At 46.9% G+C, this 27377-nt stretch overlaps 1 protein-coding gene across 4 annotated transcripts; it reads left to right on the forward strand.

Annotated features, from left to right (window-relative positions):
- The first annotated feature begins 272 nt into the window (after positions 1-272).
- Positions 273-26620, forward strand: RNF20 (ring finger protein 20). Of its 4 annotated transcripts, none has more exons than XM_039543953.1 (21): positions 273-411; positions 2731-2841; positions 4993-5153; positions 5375-5542; positions 5649-5796; positions 5971-6153; positions 7298-7416; positions 8358-8504; positions 8771-8848; positions 9217-9336; positions 11110-11289; positions 11517-11652; positions 14765-14886; positions 15467-15855; positions 16448-16565; positions 20964-21113; positions 22322-22534; positions 23500-23625; positions 24728-24868; positions 25325-25426; positions 25689-25865. In XM_039543953.1, the coding sequence occupies exons 3-21, from the start codon at positions 5025-5027 to the stop codon at positions 25863-25865; spliced, it is 2946 nt and encodes a 981-aa protein (XP_039399887.1). In that variant the 5' UTR covers positions 273-411; positions 2731-2841; positions 4993-5024. The 4 variants fall into 4 exon arrangements, with proteins under 4 accessions (XP_039399887.1, XP_039399889.1, XP_039399888.1 ...); XM_039543955.1 differs by having other exon boundaries at positions 2731-2784; XM_039543954.1 differs by having other exon boundaries at positions 295-436; positions 2731-2784.
- The last annotated feature ends 757 nt before the right edge of the window (positions 26621-27377 follow it).

A 27377-nucleotide genomic window follows, 5' to 3' on the forward strand; every position in this document is an offset into this window, starting at 1 on the left:
CTCCTGACCACAGGCGGGGCTGCAGGGCCCTCTGACCTCACACACCCAGACACGGGTGAGAGCTGGAAGCCATGGCAACTAAGGGCAGAAGGGCTGCAAAGCCTACCGAAGGAATGCAAAGGCCGCTGGCAGCCATGTTTACTGAGGGCAGCCTGGCTTCCCAGCCTACGGACGGGCATGGGCGATGGCAGCCATGTTTACTGAGGGCAGCCTGGCTTCCCAGCCAGCGGATGGGCATGGGCGATGGCAGCCATTTTTACTGAGGGCAGCCTGGCTTCCCAGCCTACGGACGGGCATGGGCGATGGCAGCCATGTTTACTGAGGGCGACAAACGACGGGAGAAGCTGGCGGGGATTGGCTGAGCTGCTGTCACCGACCGCTTCCTGCAGGGTCAGGGGTGGGAGGCCGGAGGTGAGGCGCAGTGGCCGGGCCGGGGGTGAGTGAGTATCGGGGGGCGGCTCGGTCCCGGGGTGCCTGGGCTGGGGGCAGCGGCTCGGTGGGGAGCGCAGTGCCTGGGAGGGAGCTTGGCCCCTGGGGTGGGGGTGGGGAAGGAGGAGCTTGGCACCGGGGATGCAGGGAAGGGGAGTGTCGGGGGAGGGGGAGTTGGCCCCTGGAGGGGTGCGGAGAGGGGAGCTTGGCGCCTGGTGGAGGTTCAGGGAGGGGAGGGGAGCTTGGCCCTGCATGGGGTTGCAGGGAGGGGAGTGTCGCGGGGAGGGGGAGCTTGGCCTGTGGGGGCCAGGGGAGGGGAGTGTCGGTGAGAGGGGAGCTTGGCCCCTGGGGGTTACAGAGAGGAGGGGGAGCTTGGCCTGGGGGTTGTGGGAGGGGAGTGTCGGTGGGAGGGGGAGCTTGGCCTGGGGGTTACAGAGAGGGGAGGGGGAGCTTGGCCTGGGGGTTGCAGGGAGTGGGAGTGTCGGGGAGGGGGAGTTGGCCCCTGGGTGGGGGTTGCAGGGAGGGAGTGTCGGGGAGGGGGAGCTTGGCCTGGGGGTTACAGAAAGGGGAGGGGGAGCTTGGCCCCTGGGTGGGGGTTGCAGGGAGGGGAGTGTCGGGGAGGGGGAGCTTGGCCTTGGCGGGGTTGCAGGGAGGGGAAGGGGGAGTTGGCCCCTGGGTGGGGGTTGCGGGGAGGGGGCATCTCAGGGGGGAGGGGGACTTGGCATCTGTGCTGGTGTGTGTGTGTGGGGGGGGAGTGTCAGGGAGAGGAGGTGGGGGACTCGACCTTGGGATGGGGGAGAAGGGTGAGTATCAGTTGATTGCAACAAAGAATCCTGTGGCACCTTATAGACTAACAGACGTTTTGCAGCATGAGCTTTCGTGGGTGAATACCCACTTCTTCGGATGCAAGTATTCACCCACGAAAGCTCATGCTGCAAAACGTCTGTTAGTCTATAAGATGCCACAGGATTCTTTGTTGCTTTTACAGATCCAGACTAATACGGCTACCCCTCTGATATCAGTTGATTGGGGTGTGTAGGGATCAGCCCCTGGTCTGCGTATGCTGGGGGTTCAGTGTCACCTCTATCTCTGGTCTGAGTGGGTGGGGTCATTTGTCAGTGTGTTTGTGGGGTGTCTGTCCCTTATCTCTGTGTGGTGGTGGGGCTGTCACCTCTGAGGGTAAGAGGGCAGGCACAGATATTTTCTTAGAGTGTTTTTTTCCTGCCAGCCTGTTGGTTCTGGTTTCTTGTTGTTTCTTGTTAACAATGCTCTCTGTGGAAAAACAATCACCCAAATAACAAAAGCATGTTCTGCTGAAAAAGGGGGAAATTGTTAAACACAAGGAACTGAAAATCTTCCTTCAGTCAAATTTTAGAGAGAGAAGGAAGTGGGAGAGGGAGAGACTTGAACTTACAGAGGTTGGACATTACAAGGCTCTTTATAAGGACATTTCAAGGGCCGTGTGGACCTGCCGTAACAATCTGTATGAAGTATCAGAGTGGTAGCCGTGTTAGTCATGAGCTGTAAAAAGCGACACAAAGTCCTGTGACAAAGTGGGTATTCACCCACGAAAGCTCATGCTCCAATACTTCTGTTAGTCTATAAGGTGTCACAGGAATCTGTATGAAGGTGACTTCAAAACCTGAGACACTTGAAAGGGTCACTTAAAAAAGAACATATTGCAAAATAAGGCTCTGATTGAGCAAAGCACTTAATGCAGTGGCTCGCAACCTTTCCAGGCTAGTGTACCCCTTTCAGGAGTCTGATTTGTCTTGTGTAGCCCCAAGTTTCACCTCACTTCAAAACTACTTGCTTACAAAATCAGACATAAAAATACAAAAGTGTCACAGCACACTACCACTGAAAAACTTCTTACTTTCTCATTTTTACCGTATAATTATAAAATAAATCTATTGGAATATAAATATTATACTTACGATTCAGTGTATAGAGCAGTATAAACAAATCATTTTCCGTTTGAAATTTTAGTCTGTACCGACATCGCTAATGCTTTTTATGTAGTCTGTTGTAAAATTAGGCAAATATCTAGATGAATTGATATACCCCCAGAAGACCTCTGCGTGCCTCCAGGGGTACACGTGCCCTGGTTGAGAACCACTGATTTAACACACATGCCAAATTACTTTGCTCACATGTGCTTGCAAAGCAAGTGGTTGCTGGTTTGGAACCTAATCCCTTAGCTGTATTAGAAATACCACTGTAAATGATTAAGACAGAAAGAAGTTTCAAAACTATATTTGTTTATGCTATGCATTTTATTTACCTTTTCCTTTTGTTCAGCTTGTAGGTAGAGGCACATCTTCAGCTCCTGTGAATGGGCTCAGCATCAGAGAGGTCAGTTGGACTGTGTCCATTTACATCATCTGAGGATCTGGCCCTGAAAATTAACAAGTCAGTTTCATGCAGTTTCTCCTGCACTAATACAGTGCTGCAATGTTTGGGTTAAAAACAGTTCCAGAAATGTTTATTGTTTTTTTGTTGTTGTTGTTCTTTTTTTAAATTCCAGTGTTGGGGGGGAACTTGTAATAGAAATGGTGGTCTTGAGTTTTGCAGATTATTATTTACAAAATTATTTTGGGGCCAAATTAAAATAGTATGGAAACGGCAAAATTCTTCATAAGATGGACAAACTGTAAAAACCTGCGCTTAGAATCTCTTTTCAATTCAGTAGGACTTGTAGGGCCTCTACCTGTCTTTATATCAAGTGGCCAGCACCCTCAACTCCCGCTGTCTTGGATCTGACTATGGTGGGAGAAATTTGGTCAATAAGGATTGTTATGGTGCCACTTCCCTGATGTAATCTCATAGGCTTATCTAACAGTTCTCTTAAAAATGCAACTGAGGGTCATTTTATAAAAGCAATAAGATGTGGGCAGGCACAGAGGCTGACCTATGCTTTCTTGGCTCTGGATGTAGTCCCCCGGGTTAGAGGTGGGACAGTGTGGGGAAACATGCTGCTGCTTTCGTTTCAGTCTTCAGGATCATCAAGCTAATGCCTTTCACTAGCACTAGGTCAGTGGGTCTCAACTTTTGTACTGGTGACCCATAGTAAGCCTCTGAGTGGAAGCCCCCTGTAAAGTAAAAACCCTTTGAAATATATTTTACATCATTATAAATGCTAGAGGCAAAGCGGGGTTTGGGATGGAGGCTGACAGCTTGTGACCCTCCCATATAATAACCTCGTGACCCCCTGAGGGGTCCTGGCGCCCAGTTTGAGAACCATGCACTAGGTTCAAATGGCCCCTAACCCATTCAGATGCACTTCGTTTTAAACCAGTAAGATATAGGGAAACTGTGATTACACAGGCTATTCAAGCAAGTTATGGTGTGTTTGCAGCCGGAAGTCTCCACTCCTTCCTTTCTCAATATGTAGGTCAAGGAGTATTAATAAGCTTGTAAAAAAGCAATAGGTTTCAGTGGATTTAAAAGGAATATCCTCAGACTTTCTCTCCAGTGTTCCTATTTATAGCATTCAGATGTTGGCAGATATGAAAAGATCTGCTGCTGAGCTTTGCCTGTGCACCTCAGCCCTGAGCCGCAGCATTTCCTTCTTGCACAGTTGTAATAGAGTCCGAATGTGCGGTAGACATATTGGGTATAAGGAGGAGTGTTATCAAACCCCTTAATCCTGAGTCAGAATTAGAATGTGAGAATCCTGATGGGGAAGGTCACTGTACCAGTCCCTGCCACATCTGAGACTCTTTTGTAAGCCATCAGATGGAGCAGTTCTGTCCCCGTTCTTGTTGTTTGTTGGTATTTTTTGATTGGTGCATTTTTTAAGTCTTTTATTTAAGATCCATTAAAACAAAAATGGAGAGAAACAAGTAAAATACATTTGTATATGAGAAATTAACATTTAAATATCTATATTGTAGTAGGTCATTCAGGATAGGAGTCCCATTATTCTGAGCACTGCACAAATATGTAAGATGCAATCCTTGCCCAAAGAGCTTATACTATAAGAAATATTCAGGTCTTGACAGTGGTCTCAGCCCCTATCCTAAAAAGCTTACAGTTAAAATAAAAAATAAATAACACATAGCTGTTATATGTCACTTTTGAGCAGTAGATCTCAAAACATTTTAGAAAGTATTCTTAGATTTCTTTGCATGTACATATCAAAGTTAGATGACCGTATCCACTTGCAAAGCTCTAATTTACTTCTAATCTAGGATATTCTCTCCAGGAGCCTGATCCCAAAGACCATTGAAGGCAATAGGAGTCTTTCGTTAAGGCACTAACAGGGTTCAAGGATTTGTTCTGAATTTGTTGGAATAATCTCTGTTTATTGTAGTATCTCATCATACGTTGTTCTGACATTCATAATACTAGCCCAGCCAATTTCTTGTAATGTTTACTTTAAATTCTTACCTTCCAAATCCTTCATGCGGTCTGTTTCTGGTGTATACAGTCTGCTGTTGTGTTTTGTGTTCCTGTGGTGCGTAAAGCATGCAGATACTATAGTGATAGGCATGTTAGAAATCCTTAAAATAGTACTGGTTAGATGGTAGATGTTTATTAAACTTGTTCTTTTTGTTTCAGGAAGAGCTGGGAATCTCCACTCTTTACCCACAATGTCTGGGATCGGCAACAAGCGGGCGGTGGCAGAGCCTGGCCCCTCTGGGCCCCCAGAGAAAAAGGCAGGGGTCGAAGACTCAGGAACTACAGTGGAGACCATTAAGTTAGGAGGTGTTTCCTCAACGGTATGTATATCTACTGCACCCCACACAACCTCTTCCTTAATGGACCCCCAACTCATTGATGTCCTGCAAGTAATACAACCAACCTCCTCACCTCCACCATGTTATTTTGTTTTCATCCTCACCCAAGCCCAAAGATCTTGCTCAAAGGCCCTTTTATAGAAAGGGGTCGAACAGGCCTGTGCTGCATTAACTGCACTGATGTGATTCTCACCTCTGCACAGGAGGAGCTGGACATCCGGACACTGCAGACTAAGAACCGAAAGCTGGCGGAGATGTTGGACCAGCGGCAGGCCATCGAGGATGAGCTGCGTGAGCATATTGAGAAGCTGGAGCGGCGGCAGGCCACCGATGATGCCTCTCTGCTGATTGTGAACCGCTACTGGAGTCAGGTGTGCAGCATGCTCAGTCGAGCTATCTTGTTCTCTCTCTTGTCCTGGTCTCATTCACTCTGATGCTATGCAAGTTATGTATCTTCTCATTTGTCCCTTCTTCCAGTTTGATGAAAATATCCGCATCATTCTTAAACGCTATGACCTGGAGCAAGGTCTTGGAGACCTTCTGTCTGAACGAAAAGCCCTGGTGGTGCCAGAACCAGAACCAGACTCAGACAGCAATCAGGAACGTAAGGATGAGAGGGAGCGAGGTGAGGCCTTGTGCCATGTAGTTATCTGTGGCAGTTTGGGAAGATGGACTTCACTGAGGGAAGTGTTGATGTTCTGTGCCTCTGGGAAAATGAATGATTTGCAGATACTGGTGACTGCTTCTCCCACTACACACAAATATACACTCGTCCATTTCTTTCACCTCTGTCTCACAGGGGAAGGGCTGGAGCCAGCATTCTCCTTCCTGGCTACCCTGGCCAGCAGTACCAGTGAGGAGATGGAGTCTCAGCTGCAGGAGCGTGTGGAGTCCTCCCGCCGAGCTGTCGCCCAAATTGTGACAAAGTATGACAAGCTTCAGGAGAAAATGGACATGCTGTCTCACAAGCTAAATAGTGGAGGTATGACAGAGCCGGTTGACTGTGAGGGCCTGTGCTTGCAAATTCCAACTTTCTTAACACATTGAGTCAGGGATGAACCAGTTCCTGCCATGTAAGTGGTAAGGGCCAGATTTTCCCCTCTCAGATTTGGGCATCAAAATGAAATGCCCAGGTTTTCCAAAGCACTCAGCACCCATCAGCTCCTCTTCGAGAACAGTGAGGTCTGTTGGCTGCTGAGCTCTGTTGAAAATCTGTCCCTCCGTGCTAAAGTCCTTCTTCAGATAGTTAAACTACTTGAATGCTGAAAACTGTGCCTTGTATGTAGGGTCTAAGTGGAGGGCACCTCCAATGCTGAATCACCTGTTTATCCACTTGGAAATACTTAAGTCCCAGTGGAACCTTATAACCCTGAACATCTGCTACTACACAGAAGCTGCTGCCAAGAGCAGCAGTGTGGAAATTATATCCAAAGTGGGAACGATGGAAACTGGTACCATCCTCCTTCCTTTCACAATTCACCAGCAACGTGGGCTGCTGGTGGACAGTTCTTGGATTCCTTGTGGTTTGAGGCAATAGTTCACCTGGACAAGATGTTAGCTGTCTGATTCCTTGGGTATGTAACTATTTGACACAGAGATGTATGATAACTACATTGCGCTGAGGGAAGATTGCAAATTCCAAATGGGCTGATTTCTTGAAAAGGTTCTTTGTGTAAGGTTCACATGAACTCAAGAAAAATTCTGCAAAAGCAGCTGAGATTTCCATGTCTTTCACCTCAAAATAAAAATGAGATCAGGTTCTCTCAATTCCCAGGCTCTGTTCCTTGAAAAGTCTGTGAAACTGGCCTGGGTTCTGAGTTTGTATGTTTAGGAAAGCCTCACTCAGTTCTGCACAACAGACAATGAATTCTTGCTCTGTCAGTAATTTTCCCCGCTTCCCAGATGTGCCTAAATGTTGCGGTATACATGGTATTTGGGAGCCTGCTAATTGAAATGGCATAATAGATAAGGGTTGAGCAACTGTCTTCATTCAGATTCCCCTCCCCATTTCTCTTTCCACCATCCTAAATAGGTTTATTATGTTGTTTCCCCTTTGCTTGCTGAATTGAAGACACTCGTCCATGACTCCCCTTTCATTATCTCCCTTCCCCCCACACTTCCTTCAGATGCGTCACTGGTGGATGAAGCGGTCCAGGAACTAAATTCCTACCTTGCACATGAAAATGGGCGGCTGCAGGAACTGGCTGATCTACTCCAGGAAAAGCACCGAATCATGTCTCAAGAGGTACAAGAAAGAAAAACAGAATCTGTCTGTGTGTTTGTGCTTATTTGATCCCTGTCTGGAATACGGAACGATTCTGGTTACTGTCACCCAGGAAGCATGTTATTGCCACGGAGAGGGTGAACTGTAGAGCACCAGGGATGATTAGCAAAGGTTAAGGGAGGAGTAATTAGTTTTGGATAACTGTAATGTGCACTGTACTTCTGTGTGATTCTGAAGCAGAATCATGTGGTAAAGTACCTGGCAAACTTGACTGGAGCAATAAACTGATAAATTAAATCCAAGTGTTAGAGGGACGCCTGGTTTTATTGCTAGAGGAAAAGGGGGTTGAGGGCATAGTGGGGGGAGAAAGCAGGGGGGAGGTGCTCCTAAGATGCTCTTAAAAACATCTGGCAGGTTGGAGCTGACATGCTTCTTCTGTTCTGGTGGTTATTTGAGGTGTAAGAGCCTTCATTACAAAAGGATTCTACCTGCAAAGAGTATGAACTACTAGCCAGGTTTTCCTTTGGAAATTTCAGCTCTTGAAATTCCAGTTCTGGCCTGTCAGCTGAACACTGAAAGGATGTGTGTAAGAAACAATTACAGATATTTAAATGCAGAACTCAGTGCCCCAACGTGTAATGCACTTAGGCAGCTGCCACCTAACTTCACCAAAAGCCGCAAGCTTCTTGAGTTCTTCACTTCCCATTTTTTCCTTCACTGGGGTTGCCTGGCCTGAAATTTTGAACGGCTTCTCAGTGCCATCCTGCCCCTTTTCTCAGAGTGACTCCTGAGCAAGATACAGATGCCATGGTAATGAGCACTGTAGAATTGCCGAAGACTAAAAGTAAATGGAGCCAGGCAAGACTGAGTGAGTGAAGTTAGTGCAGGGCAATCCTGGAAGGCTGTGAATCAGACACTGCGGCTTATCCTAACCCATGCTCCCCTTTGTCCCTTGGCTGCAGTTCTCCAAGTTGCAGGAGAAAGTAGAGATGGCAGAGTCGCGGGTGTGCGTGCTGGAGACCATGATCGATGACCTTCAGTGGGATATTGACAAGATCCGCAAGAGAGAGCAGCGGCTCAACCGACACCTGGCCGATGTGCTGGAACGGGTAATCGCCAAGGAGATCCAGGGCTAGAGCAGATCAGAGCTCAGCAACACCTGTTAACATCTTCATAGGGAATATTGCTGAGAGAAAGAGAGGGGAATCTTTATGGATCCTTCCTCTACCTTACTAAACCACTGCTAATTGGAATGGCATAATAGACATGAGCTAAGGATGGAGTGACTGTCTTCTGTTTGTGTGAGTGGTTTGGGAAGTGGGGCAGGATTCAAGCACTACACACTTTTGTTATAAAATCTTTATCCTCATTGCAGGTGAATTCAAAAGGTTACAAGGTATATGGAGCTGGGAGCAGCCTCTACGGGGGTACGATCACCATCAATGCTCGCAAGGTAAAATCTAGGGCCATGGGGTTGGCGGGGTGAGGGGAAGCTTAGATTGGTGAAAGAGAAGAAGGATGGTTCAGTGGTTAAGGCAGTAACCTAGGGCTGTGGAAACCAGAATTTGAGCCCCTGCTATGTCACAGACCTCCTGTGTGACCTCAGGCAAGTCACTTAGCTTCTCTGGGCATCAGTTCCCAATCTCTAAAACAAGAATAATAGCACTGCCCTATATATGTCACAAGAGTTATGAGGATGAAAACATTAAAGACTGTGAGGTGCGCTGATAGTATGGTATTTTGGGTCATATGACTACTGTAGATAGATGCAAAATGGTTTTTTTCAAGACATTTAAAAAAACTCTTGTGTTTCTTCTTCAGTTTGAGGAAATGAACGCTGAGCTGGAGGAGAACAAGGAGCTGGCTGGGAACCGCCTAAGTGAGCTGGAAAAGTTGCGCCAGGATCTCGAAGAGGTGACGGCACAGAATGATAAACTGAAGGTAGGAGCAAAATTCTCTGGGGAGCATGAAGGTGGATGGATGTGATTGGCTCCTCTATATTTCACTCTGTTGAATCTGTGTAAAACCTCATTAGTTCCTTCTGTGAAGCTAGATTTTCTGGTCAGTCTGTCTCTGTTTCAGGCACATTTTCTGTGCTTGGGTGATGTTTTACATGCAATAGGCCAGGATGCTAATGGGAACCTGGGGTTTTGCTGTGACTGGCATTCCTGGCATAATGGTGACACCATGTGGTCAATAAAGGGAATCATAGCTGTCTGTTCCCTGTTCTGTGTGTTGGTTTCATCGATTCACTGCATCTTCAATGACCATCTGTCAACACTAATAACTGCCCAGAAGGACAGGGGTTAACTTTTTTCCCCAGCTCATAGTCTGATTGTGAGAGAACTCATGCAGAGCTCCATGCTCAACAAATCCAATTATCTGACTGCGAGAGTCTAGTGAATGGAAGTGAAAGAGGAGAAAAGGGGGTTTTAGAGCTTCTCCAGTGGGTGGAACAAACTGACTCATAGAACTGTTCCAACTTGATGCTACTACATTTTTAAGACCCCTTGTTTGTTTGTTTGTTTTTTCAAAATTGCTCGCACTGCTGCCTCTGTGAAATGAATTGTTGATTTCAGTCTGGCTCTTAGTAGTCCACATTATAGAAATCATCCCCCCAACTGACAGCCCGGGTGACAGGTAGGCACATGAAGAGAAGGGAGTTACCTTACAAGTGGAGAATCAATGCTGAAGGCCAATTTAGTTAGCGTGGAGGTGGTCCAGTCCCAATAATTAATGAGGAGGTGTCAGTACCAAGAGAGGGGAAATTGCTTTTGTAGTGAGCCAGCCACTCCCAGTCCCTATTCAAGCCCACATTGATGACATTAAGTTTGCAAATGAATTGTAGCTCTGCAGTTTCTGTTTGAAGTCCGTTTTTGAAGTTTTTTTGTTGCAGGATGGCTACTTTAAAATCTGTTTGAATGTCCAGGGAGATTGAAGTGTTCTCCTACTGGCTTTTATGTGTTACCATTCCTGTTGTCTGATTTGTGTCCATTTATCCTTTTACGTGGAGACTGGTTTGGCCAATGCACATGGCGGAGGGGCATTGCTGGCACATGATGGCATATCACATTAGTAGATGTGCAGGTGACTGAGCCCCTGATGGTGTGGTCGATGTGGTTGGGTCCTATGATGGTGTTGCTAGAGTAGATCTGGGGACAGAGTAGGCAACAGAGATTGGTTCCTGGGTTAGTGTTTCTGTGGTGTAGTTGTCTGTAAGCGAGGATTGGATGCCTCCCAAGGCCTGTGAGAGTGGGGGGGTCGTCTTTCAGGAGAGGTTGTAGATAGGAGGATAGGTTCCAGACTTCAGAGAAACTTCTCATCTACAATTCATTTGCAAACTTAATGCCATCAATTTGGGCTTGTATAGGGTCTGGGAGTGGCTGGGTCACTACAAAAGCAAATATTCCCAAATAAATCTGTTAGTCTTTAAGGTGCCACCATACTCCTCATTGTTTTTGTGGATAAAGACTAACACAGCTACCCTTCTGATACTTTAATCAGTACTGAATCCATACAGATAAACTCCAGCAATGGGATAGTTCACAAAGCCATTACCTTTCCCTGTGGAAGTTCTTTCTAGTCAAGGGAAGGATGTGGAAGGAGAATGGGCTTTGGAGTTCTATCTTCCTGTGTTTGGCATCCACTCTGAGGTAACATTTCTTTCCTCTCCGCTTCTCTTCTTTTCTTCATGGGACTGTATGTCTCACCCAGGTGGAGTTGCGGAGGGCGGTGGAAGAGGTTGTGAAGGAGACTCCTGAATACCGCTGCATGCAGTCCCAGTTCTCGGTCCTGTATAATGAAAGTCTCCAGCTGAAGGCACATCTGGATGAGGCACGCACTCTGCTTCACGGCACTCGCAGCACACACCAGCGCCAGGTGGAACTCATTGAGGTAACCCCTTCATTCCTCCATCTTCTCCTCTTTGAGATCTCCCACTCTGCCCTAGCCCTCTGACTGGCCTTGGAGTGGACCAAGCCCTCTGCAGTGGTCTTTGCAGGCTCAGTTGTTCTTCTGTTTTTTTAGGAGGGTAGTAATCCTCTCCTCCTTGATGAGGAAATGTGAGACACGTAGATCATAGCACTAATCTCTCTCTCCCCGTGTCCCCTCTTGCTCCCCAGCGAGATGAGGTCAGCCTCCACAAGAAGCTGCGCACAGAGGTGATCCAGCTGGAGGACACTCTGGCACAGGTCCGCAAGGAGTATGAGATGCTGAGGATAGAGTTTGAACAGACACTTGCTGCCAATGAACAAGCAGGTACCACGTTTTTCCCCCTTTTGTTTGTAAACAGAGGTTGCATTTCAGAAAGCTAAGGCACAAAATTAGTCATGACCAGCAAGGGACATAAACAATACGAGGAGGTTCGAAAAATACATTAGAAGTAAGAGAATGATGGAGGAAAGTGTTAGTCCACGACTTAATGGGGAAGGAGAGCAAGGGTCTGGAGTCATAGTGGATCAGACTTACCAGGAGTCAAGAGTGTGATGCTGTTGCAAAAAAGTCAAATGTCCTTCTGGGATACATTATCAGGAGTGCCAGGTGTAAGCTACAAGGAATCATTGTTCTGCTTGGCACTATAAGGCCTCAGCGCTAGTACTGTGTCTCGTTTTGGGCACCACACTTTAAGAAAGATGTGAACAAACTGGAGAGAGCCCAGGGAAGAGCAACAAAAGTAAGAGATTTAGAAAACATGGCATATGAGGAAAGGTTGAAATAATTGGGAATGTTTAATCTAGAGAAGAGAAGGCTGATGGGGGATGTAACAGTCTTCAGATATGTAAAAGGTTCTTATAAAGAGGAAATGATCAGCTGTTCTCCATGTCCACTGAGGGTAGGACAAGAAGCAATTGGCTTAGTTTGCAGCAAGGGAGATTCAGGTTAGATATTAGGAAAAACTTTCTCACTGTAGGGATAGTTAAGCAGAGGAACAGGTTACCTGAGGAGCTTGTGGTATCCCTGTTCTTGGTGGCTCTTAAAAACAGGTTGGTGTGACATTATGCTCAGTTCATGCAGAACTGTGAGCCACTGTGTTACCACTCTGCCTTAGCAAGAATGTGAGCTTTGCTCCTGCTAAGTTGTGTGTCAGTTCCCTGACACTCCAGCCTGTCTGCCTTGCCAGCAAACTCTTCAAGTCTCTGCCAGTCAGTGAACCCCAGTTCCCCCAAGACGTCTCCCAGTAGTGTCCAGTCCCTCTCATGGGATGCTCATGGCAATTAAGAACAGGAGTATTTGTGGCACCTTAGAGACTAACAAATGTATTAGAGCATAAGCTTTTGTGGGCTAAAGCCCACTTCATCGGATGCATGTAGTTTTGTAAAACTATTTCCCCATGCTTATTTCCCCCCCCCTCCCCACAGTTCCTTACATCTCCTTGTCAATTGCTGGAAATGAGCCATTTTCATTACCACTACAAACAGTTCTTTTTCTCTCCTGCTGATAATAGCTCACCTTAACTGATCACTCTCTTTAGTGTCTGTGTGTCTGTGTGTCTGTGTGTCTGTGTGTCTGTGTGTCTGTGTGTCTGTGTGTCTGTGTGTCTGTGTCTGTGTCTGTGTCTGTGTCTGTGTCTTCCTACTATATTTTCCACTGCATGCATCTGATGAAGTGGGCTGTAGTCCACGAAAGCTTATGCTCAAATAAATGTTAGTCTCTAAGGTGCCACAAGTACTCCTGTTCTTTTTGCGGATACAGACTAACATGGCCGCTACTCTGAAACCTCACAGCAATTAAGTTTGCTGCGTCCAAAGAGACAGACAGGCACACATCACAACATGTTAGGTTAGCTGAGGACTCACACTTCACTTTAATACACAGCCCTGAGATAGTTTTGTACTAAAATAAGAATAAGTTTATTAACAAAGAGCAGAGATTTAAGTTATGCTAAGCAAGAATAAAAGAGACAAATATGGTTACAAATAAAACAAAACATGCTTTCTAATGTCTAAAACTTAATTTTAGCAAGTTACAATCTTTGTCTAAGCAATTTTCTTTCTTACATCAAGTTGTCAGCATCCTTAAGACCTCCATGCTAGGGGATCCAACTTCCACAGGGGTGCTGTACCCAATGTCCCCTCAGTGGTGGATAACGAAAAGATCTTTTTGCTCTCCTTATATTACTCAAAGTCTCTGACTCAGGAGCCAGGAAGGCTTTCTAGGGTGCAGATTCTGTCCCCCAGTATGATTGTTAACTGGTTTTCTCCTCTGCTTGTTTAGCTTCATGAGTTTGTTTACCTTGCATGCAAAGGTACTCATTGTCCTCTGCCTGTAACCAAGCCAGTCAGACAAGCAAAGACACATTTCTTTGTCTAGAGCAGGCTGGGTTCATGCGATACCTCCCAAACACATTTTAAAAACATATTTTCAGTGCACTTCTCTAAATCTTTGTACATAACCTGTACATACACAGAGATTTCTGGGACCAATGTGTCACCAGTTTACATATGATACATTATATGACACCTTTGCCCCAACACACAGTTGTCATAATGTACAATGTGTCAGGCCCGATGTGAGTGAGTTTATTGGAGGGGACACTCTACCAGTTGGCATTTAGGGGCTCCCGGAGTCACAGTTGGACTAACACCTGTCGGGGTGCTTCAGGCAGGTGGATGGACTAAATGATCTCTCGAGGCCCCTTCTAACCCAACATTTCTATGATTTCAGCAGAATGCCTTCTTTGGAGCTTTCTCTGCTCTTGTTAAATACTCGTTTACACTGTTCTGTCTCAGGAAAAAAATGCTCCTTAGACATACAAGACAAACAAGTGTCAAGTTATCTTCTTGTCTTTCTGGCTGGGGCCAAATGTTCCTACAAGGATTTCCGGTATCTTTGGGAATGAGTTGGTTATTGGCAGTGGAGAGATTGTGTAGGGAGAATATCCCTCTTACGCTATCAGAAGCTCTCTTTCTGAGAGAGGGGATTTTGTCTAGGAAATTGGCTTTATTATCCTGGCATATTTAACTTTCACCAGAGAGGGGCAAAAAGATATTTTTAAATAGCATTTAAATAAGAGACTTCTGATGGGGTAGCACTGCCTTCTCGTACTCAGCTTCTCGATGGGAAGAAGAAATCTGTGAAGCAGTGATGCTGAGAGAGACCTAGAGTGGTGAGTTGCAAGAAGATATGGTAGCAAATAGGACCAGTACAGTTGTCCATGCCACGGAGCAGGGAGATGAGTCTTTCTCTGTGACTATACCTGTCCATGGCACATTTCATTCCCTTCTGGGTACATCATTACCAGAAATATACTGATACAATGGAAGGACTTTTCAAAAGACTAACAAAAATACTCTGAGGTCTGGAGGGCAGAGCTGATTGTGGCCTGTGGTAACGTGTGTGTGTGTGTGTGTGTGTGTGGTTTTTTTAATAGGTCCAATAAATCGGGAAATGCGTCACCTCATCAGCAGCCTCCAGAATCATAACCACCAGCTGAAGGGGGAGGTGCTGAGGTACAAGCGCAAGCTGAGGGAGGCCCAGTCTGACCTGAGCAAGGTACCGGAGCTGGAGATGTTGGGAGAGAATGGGGAAGGTGGAGGGGAGGGATAGCTCAGTGGTTTGAGCATTGGCTTGCTAAACCCAGGGTTGTGAATTCAATCCTTGAGGGGGCCATTTAGGGATCTGGGGCAAAAATCTGTCTGGGGATTGGTCCTGCTTTGAGCAGGGGGTTGGACTAGATGACCTCCTGAGGTCCCTTCCAACCCTGAGATTCTATGATTCTATGAGAGGGAGGAAAAACATGCTACAGCAAGCATAGGCTACAAGTCTGTCTCATAGTTTGCCTGTGTAAATGTCTCTCTGGTGCCCCAGGGGATAAACTGCACAGTTTGCTACCAGGCTCTACGCAGAAGCCGCTTCTTGCATTTCCACCTCCCACAGAGTGGACCTTCTTCCATGGCTGAATTGTGCTCTGTAAAAGCATTGGCAATAGCATCTGTGAGGGAAACATGCAAGGGAATCCTACAGGGCTGGCAGTGAGAAATGTATTCTGGCTGAGAACTTCTCCCACTCACTTGATTGGTTTCCCTTTGTTTCTTCCCCACTGCTCCCCTCTTTCCCCCTCCCCCCACCCCAGACTCGCTCCCGCAGTGGGAGTGCCCTCCTGCAGTCCCAGTCCAGCATTGACGAGACCAAGGAGGAACCACTGGAGGTCAAACAGGAGCCTGATGATTCCTCTGCCCAGGCGTCTGTGCCCAAGGCTGCCCCCGAGGATGCCAGTGATGCCAAGGCCAAGCGAGATGAAGAGGAGAGGGAGCGCGAGAGGCGGGAGAAGGAGAGGGAGCGTGAGAAGGAGAAAGAGAAGGAGAGAGAGCGGGAAAAGGAGAAGGAAAAAGAACGGGAGCGGGAGAAGCAGAAGCAGAAGGAGTCTGAGAAGGAGAGAGAGTCCACCAAGGAGAAAGGGAAGCATGAGGATGGGAGGAAGAAAGAAGCTGAAGTGATCAAGCAGCTGAAGGCTGATCTCAAGTAAGAAGTACTGTTAAAATTCTTGTTCCTGTTTTCCAGCATCGTGCCCTAATCTGGGGTGTCCAGGGAGCCTAGCTAGAAACCCCTAATTAACTCCAAAAGCTAGTGTCTTAATTCTGGTAAAGGTAACTCTTTCCTTGGGTCACTGGTGTTATGACTGTGCCCAAAGGACACATAGTGGAGGTGGTATTTAGGTCCTCCTCTATCAACAAACCTAACTGGTTGCAGATATCTGTAAGGGGTGGGGCTTGTCAGGTGCAGATTTCAAATAAAAGACCATGCTCCTCCTTGTCTTGGATCAGTGACTGAGCAAGTCTAGAGTTTACTACCAAGGTAAGTTCCTCTGCTGCTCTCTTTCCTTCTTAGTCTGAGTCCACTTTAGCATGTCTCTGCTCATCCTCCGGTGTATGTTTCTGCATTGTTCCATGTACAGTATGTACATGTGCCCAGGGTAAGATGAGCCCAGTAGTCACACACAAGCCTATGCTGGAGGATGCTGAGAGAATGTTGTTCTTGCTTTCAGGCAGGCAGCATCACACCACAGCATTTCTCCCAAATATTCAAATTGGTGTTTTTCTTTCACGGTTGCCAGGAAAGCCCAGGAGAGCCAGAAGGAAATGAAGTTGCTGTTAGACATGTACCGCTCAGCCCCAAAGGAGCAGAGAGACAAAGTTCAGCTCATGGCAGCTGAGAAGAAGGCCAAAGCTGAGGTAACAATGTTCAATCTCGGTCCTCCTTTTTCTCTTGCCCCTCACGATCTAATGGCTGTTCTTGAAATGCCCTCCTCAAGCTTGTTGGAGGGCTGTTGTTTCCTCTTCCTGACTCCAGAATGTCCCTCCCCTTTTTTCTCTGTCAGACAGCTTAAGGTTGGGACAGACTCAGAGGTGAAAGTAGGCCGATATGGCGTACCGGCAAGAGCCAGTATGCCATGTCGGACTGGACTGGCTTCCGTGGTAGTGATTTAAAGGGCCCAGGGCTCCAGCTGCTGCAGGGAGCCCCAGGCCCTTTAAAGCGCAGCCGGAGCTCCAGCAGCTGGGCTCAGGCGGGTATTTAAATGGCCTGGTGCTCCTGCCACTGCGGGGAGCCCCGGGCCCTATAAATCCCCGCTGGAGCTCCGGCAGCTGGGCTTGGGCGGGGATTTAAAGGGCCCAGTGCTCCGGCCGCTGCGGGGGGCTCCCAGCCACCTCTGCAGCTGGTAGCTCCAGGGCGATTTAAAGGCCCTGGGGCTCCCAGCCACAGCCAGAGCCCCAGGGCCTTTAAATCTTGAAAGGCCCTGCCTCTTCCGGTTGAGGCCCCGCCCCCGCTCAGGACTCCGGCAGTACCGGTAAGTCCTTTAAGTTACTTTCACCCTGGACAGACTGGGAGTGCAGGCAGATGACTGGCCTTAGAATGGTCCTTCATCATTGAGGTTGTGAGGTGTCCATCTGGCTGCTGATTCATTCGTCTACCTTTTTGGCAAAGTAATGTTACTATCCTACATGATGATGTGTATCTTATTGGCTCTCTGGTGTGTGTAAATTAAATAGAGTGGTTTGAATAGCAAGGGGGAAAAGGCTCCCTGAAGGGGTAGAACTGGGATGAAAATTAAACTTGTATGATTAGAGAGACATTTATTATAGTGCAGTTTGCCTGTGGAATAATAATCTCCCAAGGGAAAAGGTACAAGCCCCATCTCTTGAGGTATTTAAAACTAAACTAAATAATCAGACAAAGATTTGCGATGAAAAGTAAAGGACACTATGTCCCAGTGACGTGGCAGAGGGAATGTAGATAGGCAGAATGTAATTATCTGTACAGGATTAACCAGGAGAGTAGGGTTAACGTATTTACTCTTATTAACAAGAAAGTGCCATGGAATCTTTAATGGTGGTGTTGGTCAAGAATTCAGTTTATATCTTATCCTGTAGATGGAATAAATGGGCCCAAAGAGTTAAAGGTGTTAATGTGACCCTGTTCAACATCACATGTTTTGATGGCCATGGCAAGCACAGCCCCTTTTTTTTAACCTTTTGTTAAAGATACACGGAAAAAGGAAATGCATTTGATATGTAGAGTATTACGCAAGACTTTTATTTTAACATAGCTTGTTCCCTTTCCCCTTAGCTAGAGAGAGTTTTTTAGCGGGAAACCCCCCTACTGGGCAGTTTTTAGATGGTATTAAAGATCGCACTAACGGTTCTTTTGGGGAAAAGAGAAGAAGTTAGTTGAGATGGGCTGGAGCTGCTGTTAAAGTTCAATCCATTTTCTGAAAGACAAGACGAACAAGGTGGTGGGGAGAACAGCAATGATAGAAAATGCAGCTTCTGTTTGTGGTGGTGAGTTTTTCCAGCAGCAAGGCTGCAAGTAAAACAGGTATATCAGGTCTTATCAACCGCTTAGGGATCTGGCAGATTTGTTCCAGTATCAGGTTGTTCAGAGCATTGCTTTTAGTTGCCCCTCTGGTCATAGGCTCACAGCAGTGTTGCAAAATATGCACTCTGGGCTGGCTAAACCAGACTCTTGTCAGATAGCTGGAAAAAGAAGAGGGCGAGGAAAGAAAAGAAATAAGGTGGGGAAGGAAAAGGACAAGTGTGAGAGAGACAGTCTTATATCCCAGGTAGTGTTTGGGATTTAGCCAGAGCCAGTGAAGGTGGCGATGTCATTTGCATCCCTTTCTTGGCCAGGTCTGGTCAGGACATCTCTTGCGATTGGGTCAGTGAAGGCCCCGTGGCATTGCAATAGATCCTTGGTTCCCAGGAGATAGTAGGGGTGGCAGCTTTGATGGTGAAGCTTTCTCCTTTTCCTTCTCCTTTCAGTTAGCAGTTGTCCCCCTTTGCTTTGCCTTTGCTAATTTTTACCCCCAAAGAGGATGTGGAGAAAGCTAGTGTACTCAATGCTATTTTTTGCCTCTGTCTTCACAGACAAGGTCAGCTCCCAGACAGCTGCACTCTGCAGCACGGTATGGGGAGGAGGTGACCAGCTCTCTGTGGAGAAAGAAGTAGTTCGGGACTATTTAGGAAAGCTGGACGAGCACAAGTCCATGGGGCCGGATGCGCTGCATCCGAGGGTGCTAAAGGAGTTGGCCGATGAGATTGCAGAGCCATTGGCCATTATCTTTGAAAAATCATGGCGATCGGGGGAGGTCCCGGATGACTGGAAAAAAGCTAATGTAGTGCCCATCTTTAAAAAAGGGAAGAAGGAAGATCCAGGGAACTACAAGCCAGTCAGTCTCACCTAAGTCCCTGGAAAAATCATGGAACAGGTCCTCAAGGAATCAATTCTGAACCACTTAAAGGAGGGGAAAGTGATCAGGAACAGTCAGCATGGATTCACCAAGATCAAGTCATGCCTGACTAACCTAATTGCCTTCTATGATGAGATAACCGGCTCTGTGGATGAGGGGAAAGCAGTGGATGTGCTATTTCTGGATTTTAGCAAAGCTTTTGATACAGTCTCCCACAGTATTCTTTCCAGCAAGTTAAAGAAGTCTGGGCTGGATGAATGGACGGTAAGGTGGATAGAAAACTGGCTAGATGGTCGGGCTCAACGGGTAGTGATCAATGGTTCCATGTCTAGTTGGCAGCCGGTATCAAGTGGAGTGCCCCAAGGGTCGGTGCTGGGGCCGGTTTTGTTCAATATCTTCATTAACGATCTGGAGGATGGTGTGGACTGCACCCTTAGCAAGTTTGCAGATGACACTAAACTGGGAGGAGTGGTTGATACGCTGGAGGGTAAGGATAGGATACAGAGGGACCTAGACAAATTAGAGGATTGGGCCAAAAGAAATCTGATGAGGTTCAACAAGGACAAGTGCAGAGTCCTGCACTTAGGACGGAAGAATCCCATGCACTGCTATAGACTAGGGACCGAATGGCTGGGCAGCAGTTCTGCAGAAAGGGACCTAGGGGTTACAGTGGATGAAAAGCTGAATATGAGTCAACAGTGTGCCCTTGTTGCCAAGAAGGCTAATGGCATTTTGGGTTGTATAAGTAGGGGCATTTCCAGCAGATCGAGGGATGTGATCATTCCCCTCTATTCAGCACTGGTGAGGCCTCATTTGGAGTACCGTGTCCAGTTTTGGGCCCCACACTACAAGAAGGATGTGGATAAATTGGAGAGAGTCCAGCGGAGGGCAACAAAAATGATTAGGGGGCTGGAGCACATGACTTATGAGGAGAGGCTGAGGGAACTGAGATTGTTTAGCCTGCAGAAGAGAAGAATGAGGGGGGGATTTGATAGCTGCTTTCAACTACCTGAAAGGGGGTTCCAAAGAGGATGGATCTAGACTGTTCTCAGTGGTAGAAGATGACAGAACAAGGAGTAATGGTCTCAAGTTGCAGAGGGGGAGGTTTAGGTTGGACATTAGGAAAAACTTTTTCACTAGTAGGGTGGTGAAGCACTGGAATGGGTTACCTAGGGAGGTGGTGGAATCTCCTTCCTTAGAGGTTTTTAAGGTCAGGCTTGACAAAGCCCTGGCTGGGATGATTTAGTTGGGTTTGATCCTGCTTTGAGCAGGGGGTTGGACTAGATGACCTCCTGAGGTCCCTTCCAACCCTGAGATTCTATGATTCTAAGACTTTTTGAGGACCCCAAAGGGAGTGATGGGTGGAATAGCCCATCCCCTCATTATTTTGCCATCAATTAGGCCTAATTTCTAACACACCAATTTTGGACCATTGATTTCCAGTCCCAAACTTTTCTTGTTTGCTAGGCATAACTTTAAAACAATCCTTGAATTATATCAGTGGGCCTTTTTGTTTACATTAATGTAATCTATTTATTTCCCTTTTCCCATCAACATTGATTGTTATAGGTTATTGTGACATCTAATCAACTCTCGCTCTTCACATTTAAAATTAGTTAAGGTAAATTTGTGGGCCAGTTATTACAGCAACACCTCCAATAGCATCCTACCTCCTAACGCCAGGCTGGGGAACTGGACTATATGAGAAAATGGGTCTTTTTCCCTTTTTTTTTTTTTTTTTTTTAAGAAAGATTTCTCTGTGGTGTTGGAAAATTGTGTGGAAAGTTGATTCCTTAGCAGAGTCCTTTCTTGCTGTTCTATTCCCTGCCTACTCTGAGCTCTTTCACTCTTCTCCCCATCTCAACCCTTTTTTTCCTTGCTGTAGCTGGATGAGCTGAGGCAGAGGGTGAAGGACCTGGAGGACAAAGAGAAAAAAGAAAGTAAAAAAATGGCAGATGAGGATGCCCTACGCAAGATCCGGGCAGTGGAGGAGCAGATCGAGTATCTGCAGAAGAAACTAGCCATGGCCAAGCAGGTGAGAGGAGTTTATGGAAATGCCCTCTTAGTAAGGCCTTCTTGTGGGGCAAACCTTATCAGGAAATGGCTGGAATTAATCAAGAGAGAGCACTTCTACCCCACATCCACCACCTCCATCAGATGATATTCCAACTCTGCCCATGGCCATGTACGGCAATATCATCATGGTGTAACTGGGACAGAGTGAGGAAAGAGTTAATTTCTGTACACACACATCGAGCTAGAGTAACACTGCTGAGGCGAGTAATGCGTGGGGTGAGTGAGGAGAGGGGAGAGTCAGTCTGCGGTGAGGTAAGATGTTTCATTTTTAAAATACACTTGATTTATATAGAGCTTGGCTAAACAGGGACACTCAGGAAAATTAATCCAAATTAACAAGTTGTGAATGCATAGTGGATTAGTTAACTGCATTAAACTCCTGTGTGGCCACTCCTATTCAGAATTAAAGTGGCCTTCTTTCTGTTTATCTTAATCCACTTCGGAATTAAAACAAGCCCACAGTTTATATGATTTAGAAATAGCAGCAATTGGTGTAGTCTATATAACACAAGTACCAATGAATAAGGAACAGATACTTTCGCTGATGAGGAAAATCCTGCGTTACGAAGGCAGGATTGTGTGAGGGTGACTTGAGCACCAGTACTTGGGGCATGTCCCTGTTCCTTGTCGGTTAATAGTGGAGATCTTTGATCCCACCTTGCCTGTTTCCTTCGTGAATTTTAAGATAGAATTTGTTAAGGGGGCTGGATGGCTCAGGGGAGCAGTAATGAGCTATGGAGCCATTGACTTTTAGATTAATTGACCTAAATTGAAATTCAGTCCAAAAATGTTACCACCTGATGGCTGTTCATCAACTAATTTTAAACAGGTCACTGGTCTCTGTCTAGTTCCTAGTGGAGAGATGGCCATGTAACAGTTAGAGCCAACTTTCACCTTTGTCGGCTTTCCTAGCACAGAGATCAAGGACTGAATGCCTATGGAGACTGAATTACCAGCTGTCCCCTAGTGGAGCATCCTTCAGTTCAGTGGTGTTACCTGTTGTTTGGGTAAAGGGAGGTTATCATTCTCCAGGCTGTTGATCTGCATCTTTCAGCAACACTAAATTCTGTTTCTTAAAATAAAGATAAGGGGGTATTAGGGTTTCAGCGCCCTATAGTGGAGGAGGAAAGAGATTCCAATTACAGTGTGTTTCCATCTCTGTTCTAGGAAGAAGAGGCCCTGCTTTCAGAAATGGATGTCACTGGACAAGCCTTTGAGGATATGCAAGAGCAGAACATTCGCCTAATGCAGCAGTTGCGGGAGAAGGATGATGCCAACTTCAAGCTGATGTCAGAACGCATCAAGTCAAACCAGATCCATAAACTACTGAAGGAGGAGAAGGAGGAGCTGGCAGACCAGGTCCTGACCCTGAAGACGCAGGTAAGCAGAAGAGGGGTGATGAGAAAACAGGCTGGGTAGGGATACTCCCCCAATGGATCAGGACAAGCTGCTGCTTAGACTTGATTTAAACCTCTTCAATGGTGCATTGAAAGATGCCAGTGGTCCCCAAAGTTTTCAGAGTTGTCCCTTCCTTTGCCCCTGTCCCCGCTGGAGCAGGGCTGCGGCTCCTGAGGCGGAAAGGGGAAGGGGTCCACCGCTGGGGGGAGGTTCTGGGGTTGGGAGTGGGGCCGGTAGCAGAGTTGCGGGGGCAGGAGCAGAGTTGGGTGCAGAGATGAGGTTGAGGACAGGGCCAGGTGTGGAGCCGGGACTGTGGCTGGGGGTGGGGCGGGGCTGGGTGGGGCTCCCTCTGTTCCCCCTCCCCGGAATGTTCCTCTGTGCCCCTCCAGGGAGCACACCCCACTGTTTGAGCTATGCAATGAGAGATTGTGTGTAAATGTGAAATTTCTTAGAGAGAGGTTCACCACTACGTAGGGCTGGGAGAAGGAAAAGGTGAGGGATTTTTTTAATCACATGAGAAAAGGTGCTCCTAGGTGCTGTCTTTCCCACAGCCCTCTTCTTGGAGCCTACATGGAAATGTCCATTGCTTTTGAATAATTCTACTAAGTGCTCTTCCAAAGGAGAGGGATAGATACGTTTAACAACTAGTTATTGGGTGTTTGATTGCTGGGTTTAGAAAGGTTCACCTCGAAGCTGTGGGAAGATGTCCCCTTGGTTGAATGTATAGTTTGACCTCTGTTAATTGTCCATGTGTCTGCAACCTGAGAGAGAGAAGTGGGGTTGTAGGAGTGGGAGGAGAGAAAACACAGTGATAGGGAAATGTGATGGTTGCAGCATATAGTTGTGGGAGTTGTGACATGGGAAGGAGGAGAAAATTCAAAAACAAAATATCAGCAGCACACGTTCTAAATGTTTCTGTCCCTTCTGCCACCCTTCCCCTTTGGAAGGTGGATGCTCAGTTACAGGTTGTGCGGAAGCTGGAGGAAAAAGAACACCTGCTACAGAGCAATATAGGCACTGGAGAGAAGGAGCTAGGCCTCCGAACCCAGGCGCTGGAGATGAACAAACGCAAGGTGAGCATGAACCCTTGACTCACAAGGTTGAGTTTTCTTCATCTTGTGGCAGGTGCGCAAAGGTGCTAGCACTGGATTTCTCTGATGGCTTTTGGTGTTCCATGTCATTACACCATTGTGGCAGAAGGCAGCGGAATACCAACTAATGTTCTAATTAAGGCACAATAGACTGATAAAGAATGCAAGGAACGAGAGCAATCAAAGTGGTTTCATGAAAGACTGAGAAGAGAGCTGAGGTTAAAAGGAAAACTATCCTGCAAATGGAAAAAGACGAGGCAGCCAAATGAATATGATCAGGGTCTGTTAAGGCCTGCAGAGAAAAGATAGACAGTAAAAAAGCATAACTTCAGAGGAATGAGAGAGGGCAATGAAAAAAAGTCTGCTAATAAGGAGTAGAATTAGATGGACTGGTATCACTGATTCTACCCCCCTTTCTAAATCTCTTGTCAAGAAAAATGTTGGAAAGAAATCTGAACAACTGCTAAGGAAGGAAGATAAAAGTATCCCTTTGTAACCAACAGTCAGCTGTTCTGGATGTCGCATCCTATGGTATGAAGGGAATTTAGCTAAATGATTTACTGATCCACTGACAATTTAAAAAAAAATCATGGACAGCTAGTGGGGTGCTGGAAGACTAGAGCAAAGAAAATGAGGGACTGGTCTTCATAAAAGGAAAAATAATGATTGTCGTAGTTCTCTGTCTGGCTTAAATAGCAGAACAGTCACAAAATATCTACAAGGTAACAGAGCCAGGAGCTACAGGACCATGGGGACATACGGCTACACACATTTGAAGGGTATAAACACCAAGGAGGGGCATTAGTCCTACTCTGTGTATCTCACTAAAGAATTCAAGTAAGAAAGGGAAAGTTTAGGCTGACTGTCAAGAACTTGTTAACAATGAAATCTTAGGTTGTTGAGCAGACCCCCAAGGGAAGTCCTGTAAATCACTTTGCTTGGATCTTCTAAAACGAGACTGGAGGGAAAACCCTGATAGTACTGCAGGGCACAGTCTTGGGTGGGCAGGGATTGGGACTAGAAGATTTTTCTAGGTTTTTTCCATCTCCAGTATCTCTGATCCTATGGCCATCTCCTTCGACAGGCAATGGATGCAGCCCAGCTTGCAGATGATCTCAAAGCACAATTAGAGCTGGCTCAGAAGAAGCTCCATGACTTTCAGGATGAGATTGTGGAGAACAGTGTGACTAAAGAGAAGGATATGTTCAACTTCAAACGGGCTCAGGTACGTGCCATATACCACAGGCCCTCACTCTCCATCTCTAGTCAGTCTGCCTCTGCCTGCCAGAGTGAAACTTCAGAAGGGTTCATATCATACTGCCCCCCCCCCCCACATTCTCTCTCCTCTCCAGGTATTTTCAACTTCATTTTGTTTCCAGCTCCATCCATAAGTCATTTTGGCCCCTGCCTGTGTCCTTTCTCTCAATTCCCCAACCTTCTGCACTCAGCCCCTGAGCTTGGCCCAGTTTGAGATCTGACAACATTCCAGTACAGATCTAATCTAATTGCTTTCTTCTTGTGAAAGGCTGTTCTACAGTGCACTGGGCAGAGGGGGTTGGAAGCACAGCATTGGTGTATTTTACCATGTAATTTAAGGGCCCCAGTTCTGTACCCTTGAAGCACAAGCTCTCTGGAGAAATGGCTCCAATAATTTATTTGTTGGTCTCTTATCCTCCTGCAGGAGGACATCTCCAGGTTGCGTAGGAAGTTGGAGACCACAAAGAAACCCGATATGGTGCCCAACTGTGATGAGATCTTGATGGAGGAGATCAAGGATTACAAGGTGAGAAACTCTGTCACTCTCCCCTGTTTACTCTTTCCTAGCCAAAGGGGTTAGTCTTCATATTCAGTCAGTACTGGCCTTCCCTAGCTGTATTCTGTCAGTGAAGGCCAGCTCTGAGCTGGAGGAACCACCCTCTCCTAGGGCAGAAGGTAAAGTCTGCTTCCCAGGGTGGTGTATTTTCCACTTGGGGCACCTGAAAGCTCTGCAAAGGTCTGTCACGTGTGGTAGCTTAGACTCTCACCGCAGCATTTTTCTCCTGCAGGCGCGTCTGACCTGTCCGTGCTGTAACATGCGTAAGAAGGATGCTGTGCTCACCAAGTGCTTTCACGTCTTCTGCTTTGAGTGTGTGAAGACGCGCTACGACACCCGGCAGCGCAAGTGCCCCAAGTGTAATGCTGCCTTTGGTGCCAACGACTTCCATCGGATCTACATCGGCTGAGTCTCGCCACGGAGAGACAGAGGCACCTCTTCCGCCGACCACCCAGCCCCTTTCTCTGATTGTCTGTCTGTCACCAGCACAGCAGTCACTGCTTCTCCACCAACCCACGTTCTCTTCCAGAACAAGTGACCCTGGGTTAGGGAGTGGGGAGAGGCAGGTTTTGTATCTCTGCTCATCTTCTCTTCCTTTCTGCCTTTCCCTTTAATCTTGATGGGACCTCCACCCCACAGTGGTCATTCCCACTCACCCCCTCCACACTGCTGAGTCGGGGTTGCTGCTGTGGAGTAATAAAGCCTAACGCAACTCTAACCCCAGGTGTGATGGGAATTGCCCATGGCAGAATAGAGATGAGCCTGAGGCCTTGAAGTAGCCTTGGGTATTAAATGGATGATGTTAGGGTAAATTTTTGTTTTCTATTAAAACCTTTTCCCCTGCTTACAACAAACCCCTTGGAAGGTGGGAAATTTGTGTCCTTCCTAGAAATGTCCCTCTCGGTGTGTTTGTGTGCTGGTGATTGTTTTTGTAGGGGTGCTTGTGAGGGCTGGGCAGCACACCTAGCTTTTTCATTCTTGTAGGTTTGTTCAGCGTGAATAGCCTACCAGTTAAAGTCCCTAAGGCAGGAGGGAACTTAAGCACAGGGGTGGCTCCAGGTACCAGCACAGCAAGCACGTGCCTGGGGCGGCAAGCCATGGGGGGCAGCTCCTTTGGCAGCATGCCTGCAGGAGGTCTGCTGGTCCCATGGTTTCGGCGGCAATTCAGCAGTGGGTACGCCGAAGGCGCGGGACTGGCGGACCTCCCGCAGGCATGCCACCAAATCCGCGTTACCAGTGGACCTCCCACAGGCGCGCCGCCGAAAGCCGCCTGACTGCCGTGCTTGGGGCGGCAAAATACACAGAGCCGCCCCTGCTTAAGCACATGTACTATTGACTTCAGTAGGAAGACTCGTATGCTTAAAGATAGGCACATGGTTAAGTACTTTTCTGATTCAGGGCCAGGATGTGCAAGGAGAGCCGTAGAAGAAGCTGGGGCAGCTGAGAACATGATGCCTTCCCAACCCAAAGGCTTGCTCCATACACCTTAATATCAGGAAGGAGAGAGACGTACAGGAGAATCCTTCAGAATAGCATTCCATTGATGAGCCCCATTTGGTCTGGATGAAATATGGACACTTTTCTGTCCCCTCCCACCTGACTGGGGCCTCACTAGCATTGTCCTTATTTTCCAGAAGACGTTTTGTAGTGGTTACTTTGGTACAGCTTTGCCACAAGGACTATTCTTGTACTACACAAACTCCAATAAAAACTGTGGTTCCATTTGTTTTGCTGTTTTTCTTGCCTGTGAGTAGATTTTAATTCTTGCTCCTGGTGCAAGATGAACTTTAAAAAGCCCTAATCCAGTCATTGAAACCACTTCTTTTAAAAAAGCTCTTGGCTTCCACAGTAGAAAGAGCTGCTCTTTCTCCTCTAGTTATCTTTTACTGCACCAGTGCCCCTCACTCCTATCCTGTTACCC

This window comes from Mauremys reevesii, linkage group 6, assembly GCF_016161935.1.
Source record: "Mauremys reevesii isolate NIE-2019 linkage group 6, ASM1616193v1, whole genome shotgun sequence".
Classification (NCBI taxonomy): Eukaryota; Metazoa; Chordata; order Testudines; family Geoemydidae; genus Mauremys; species Mauremys reevesii.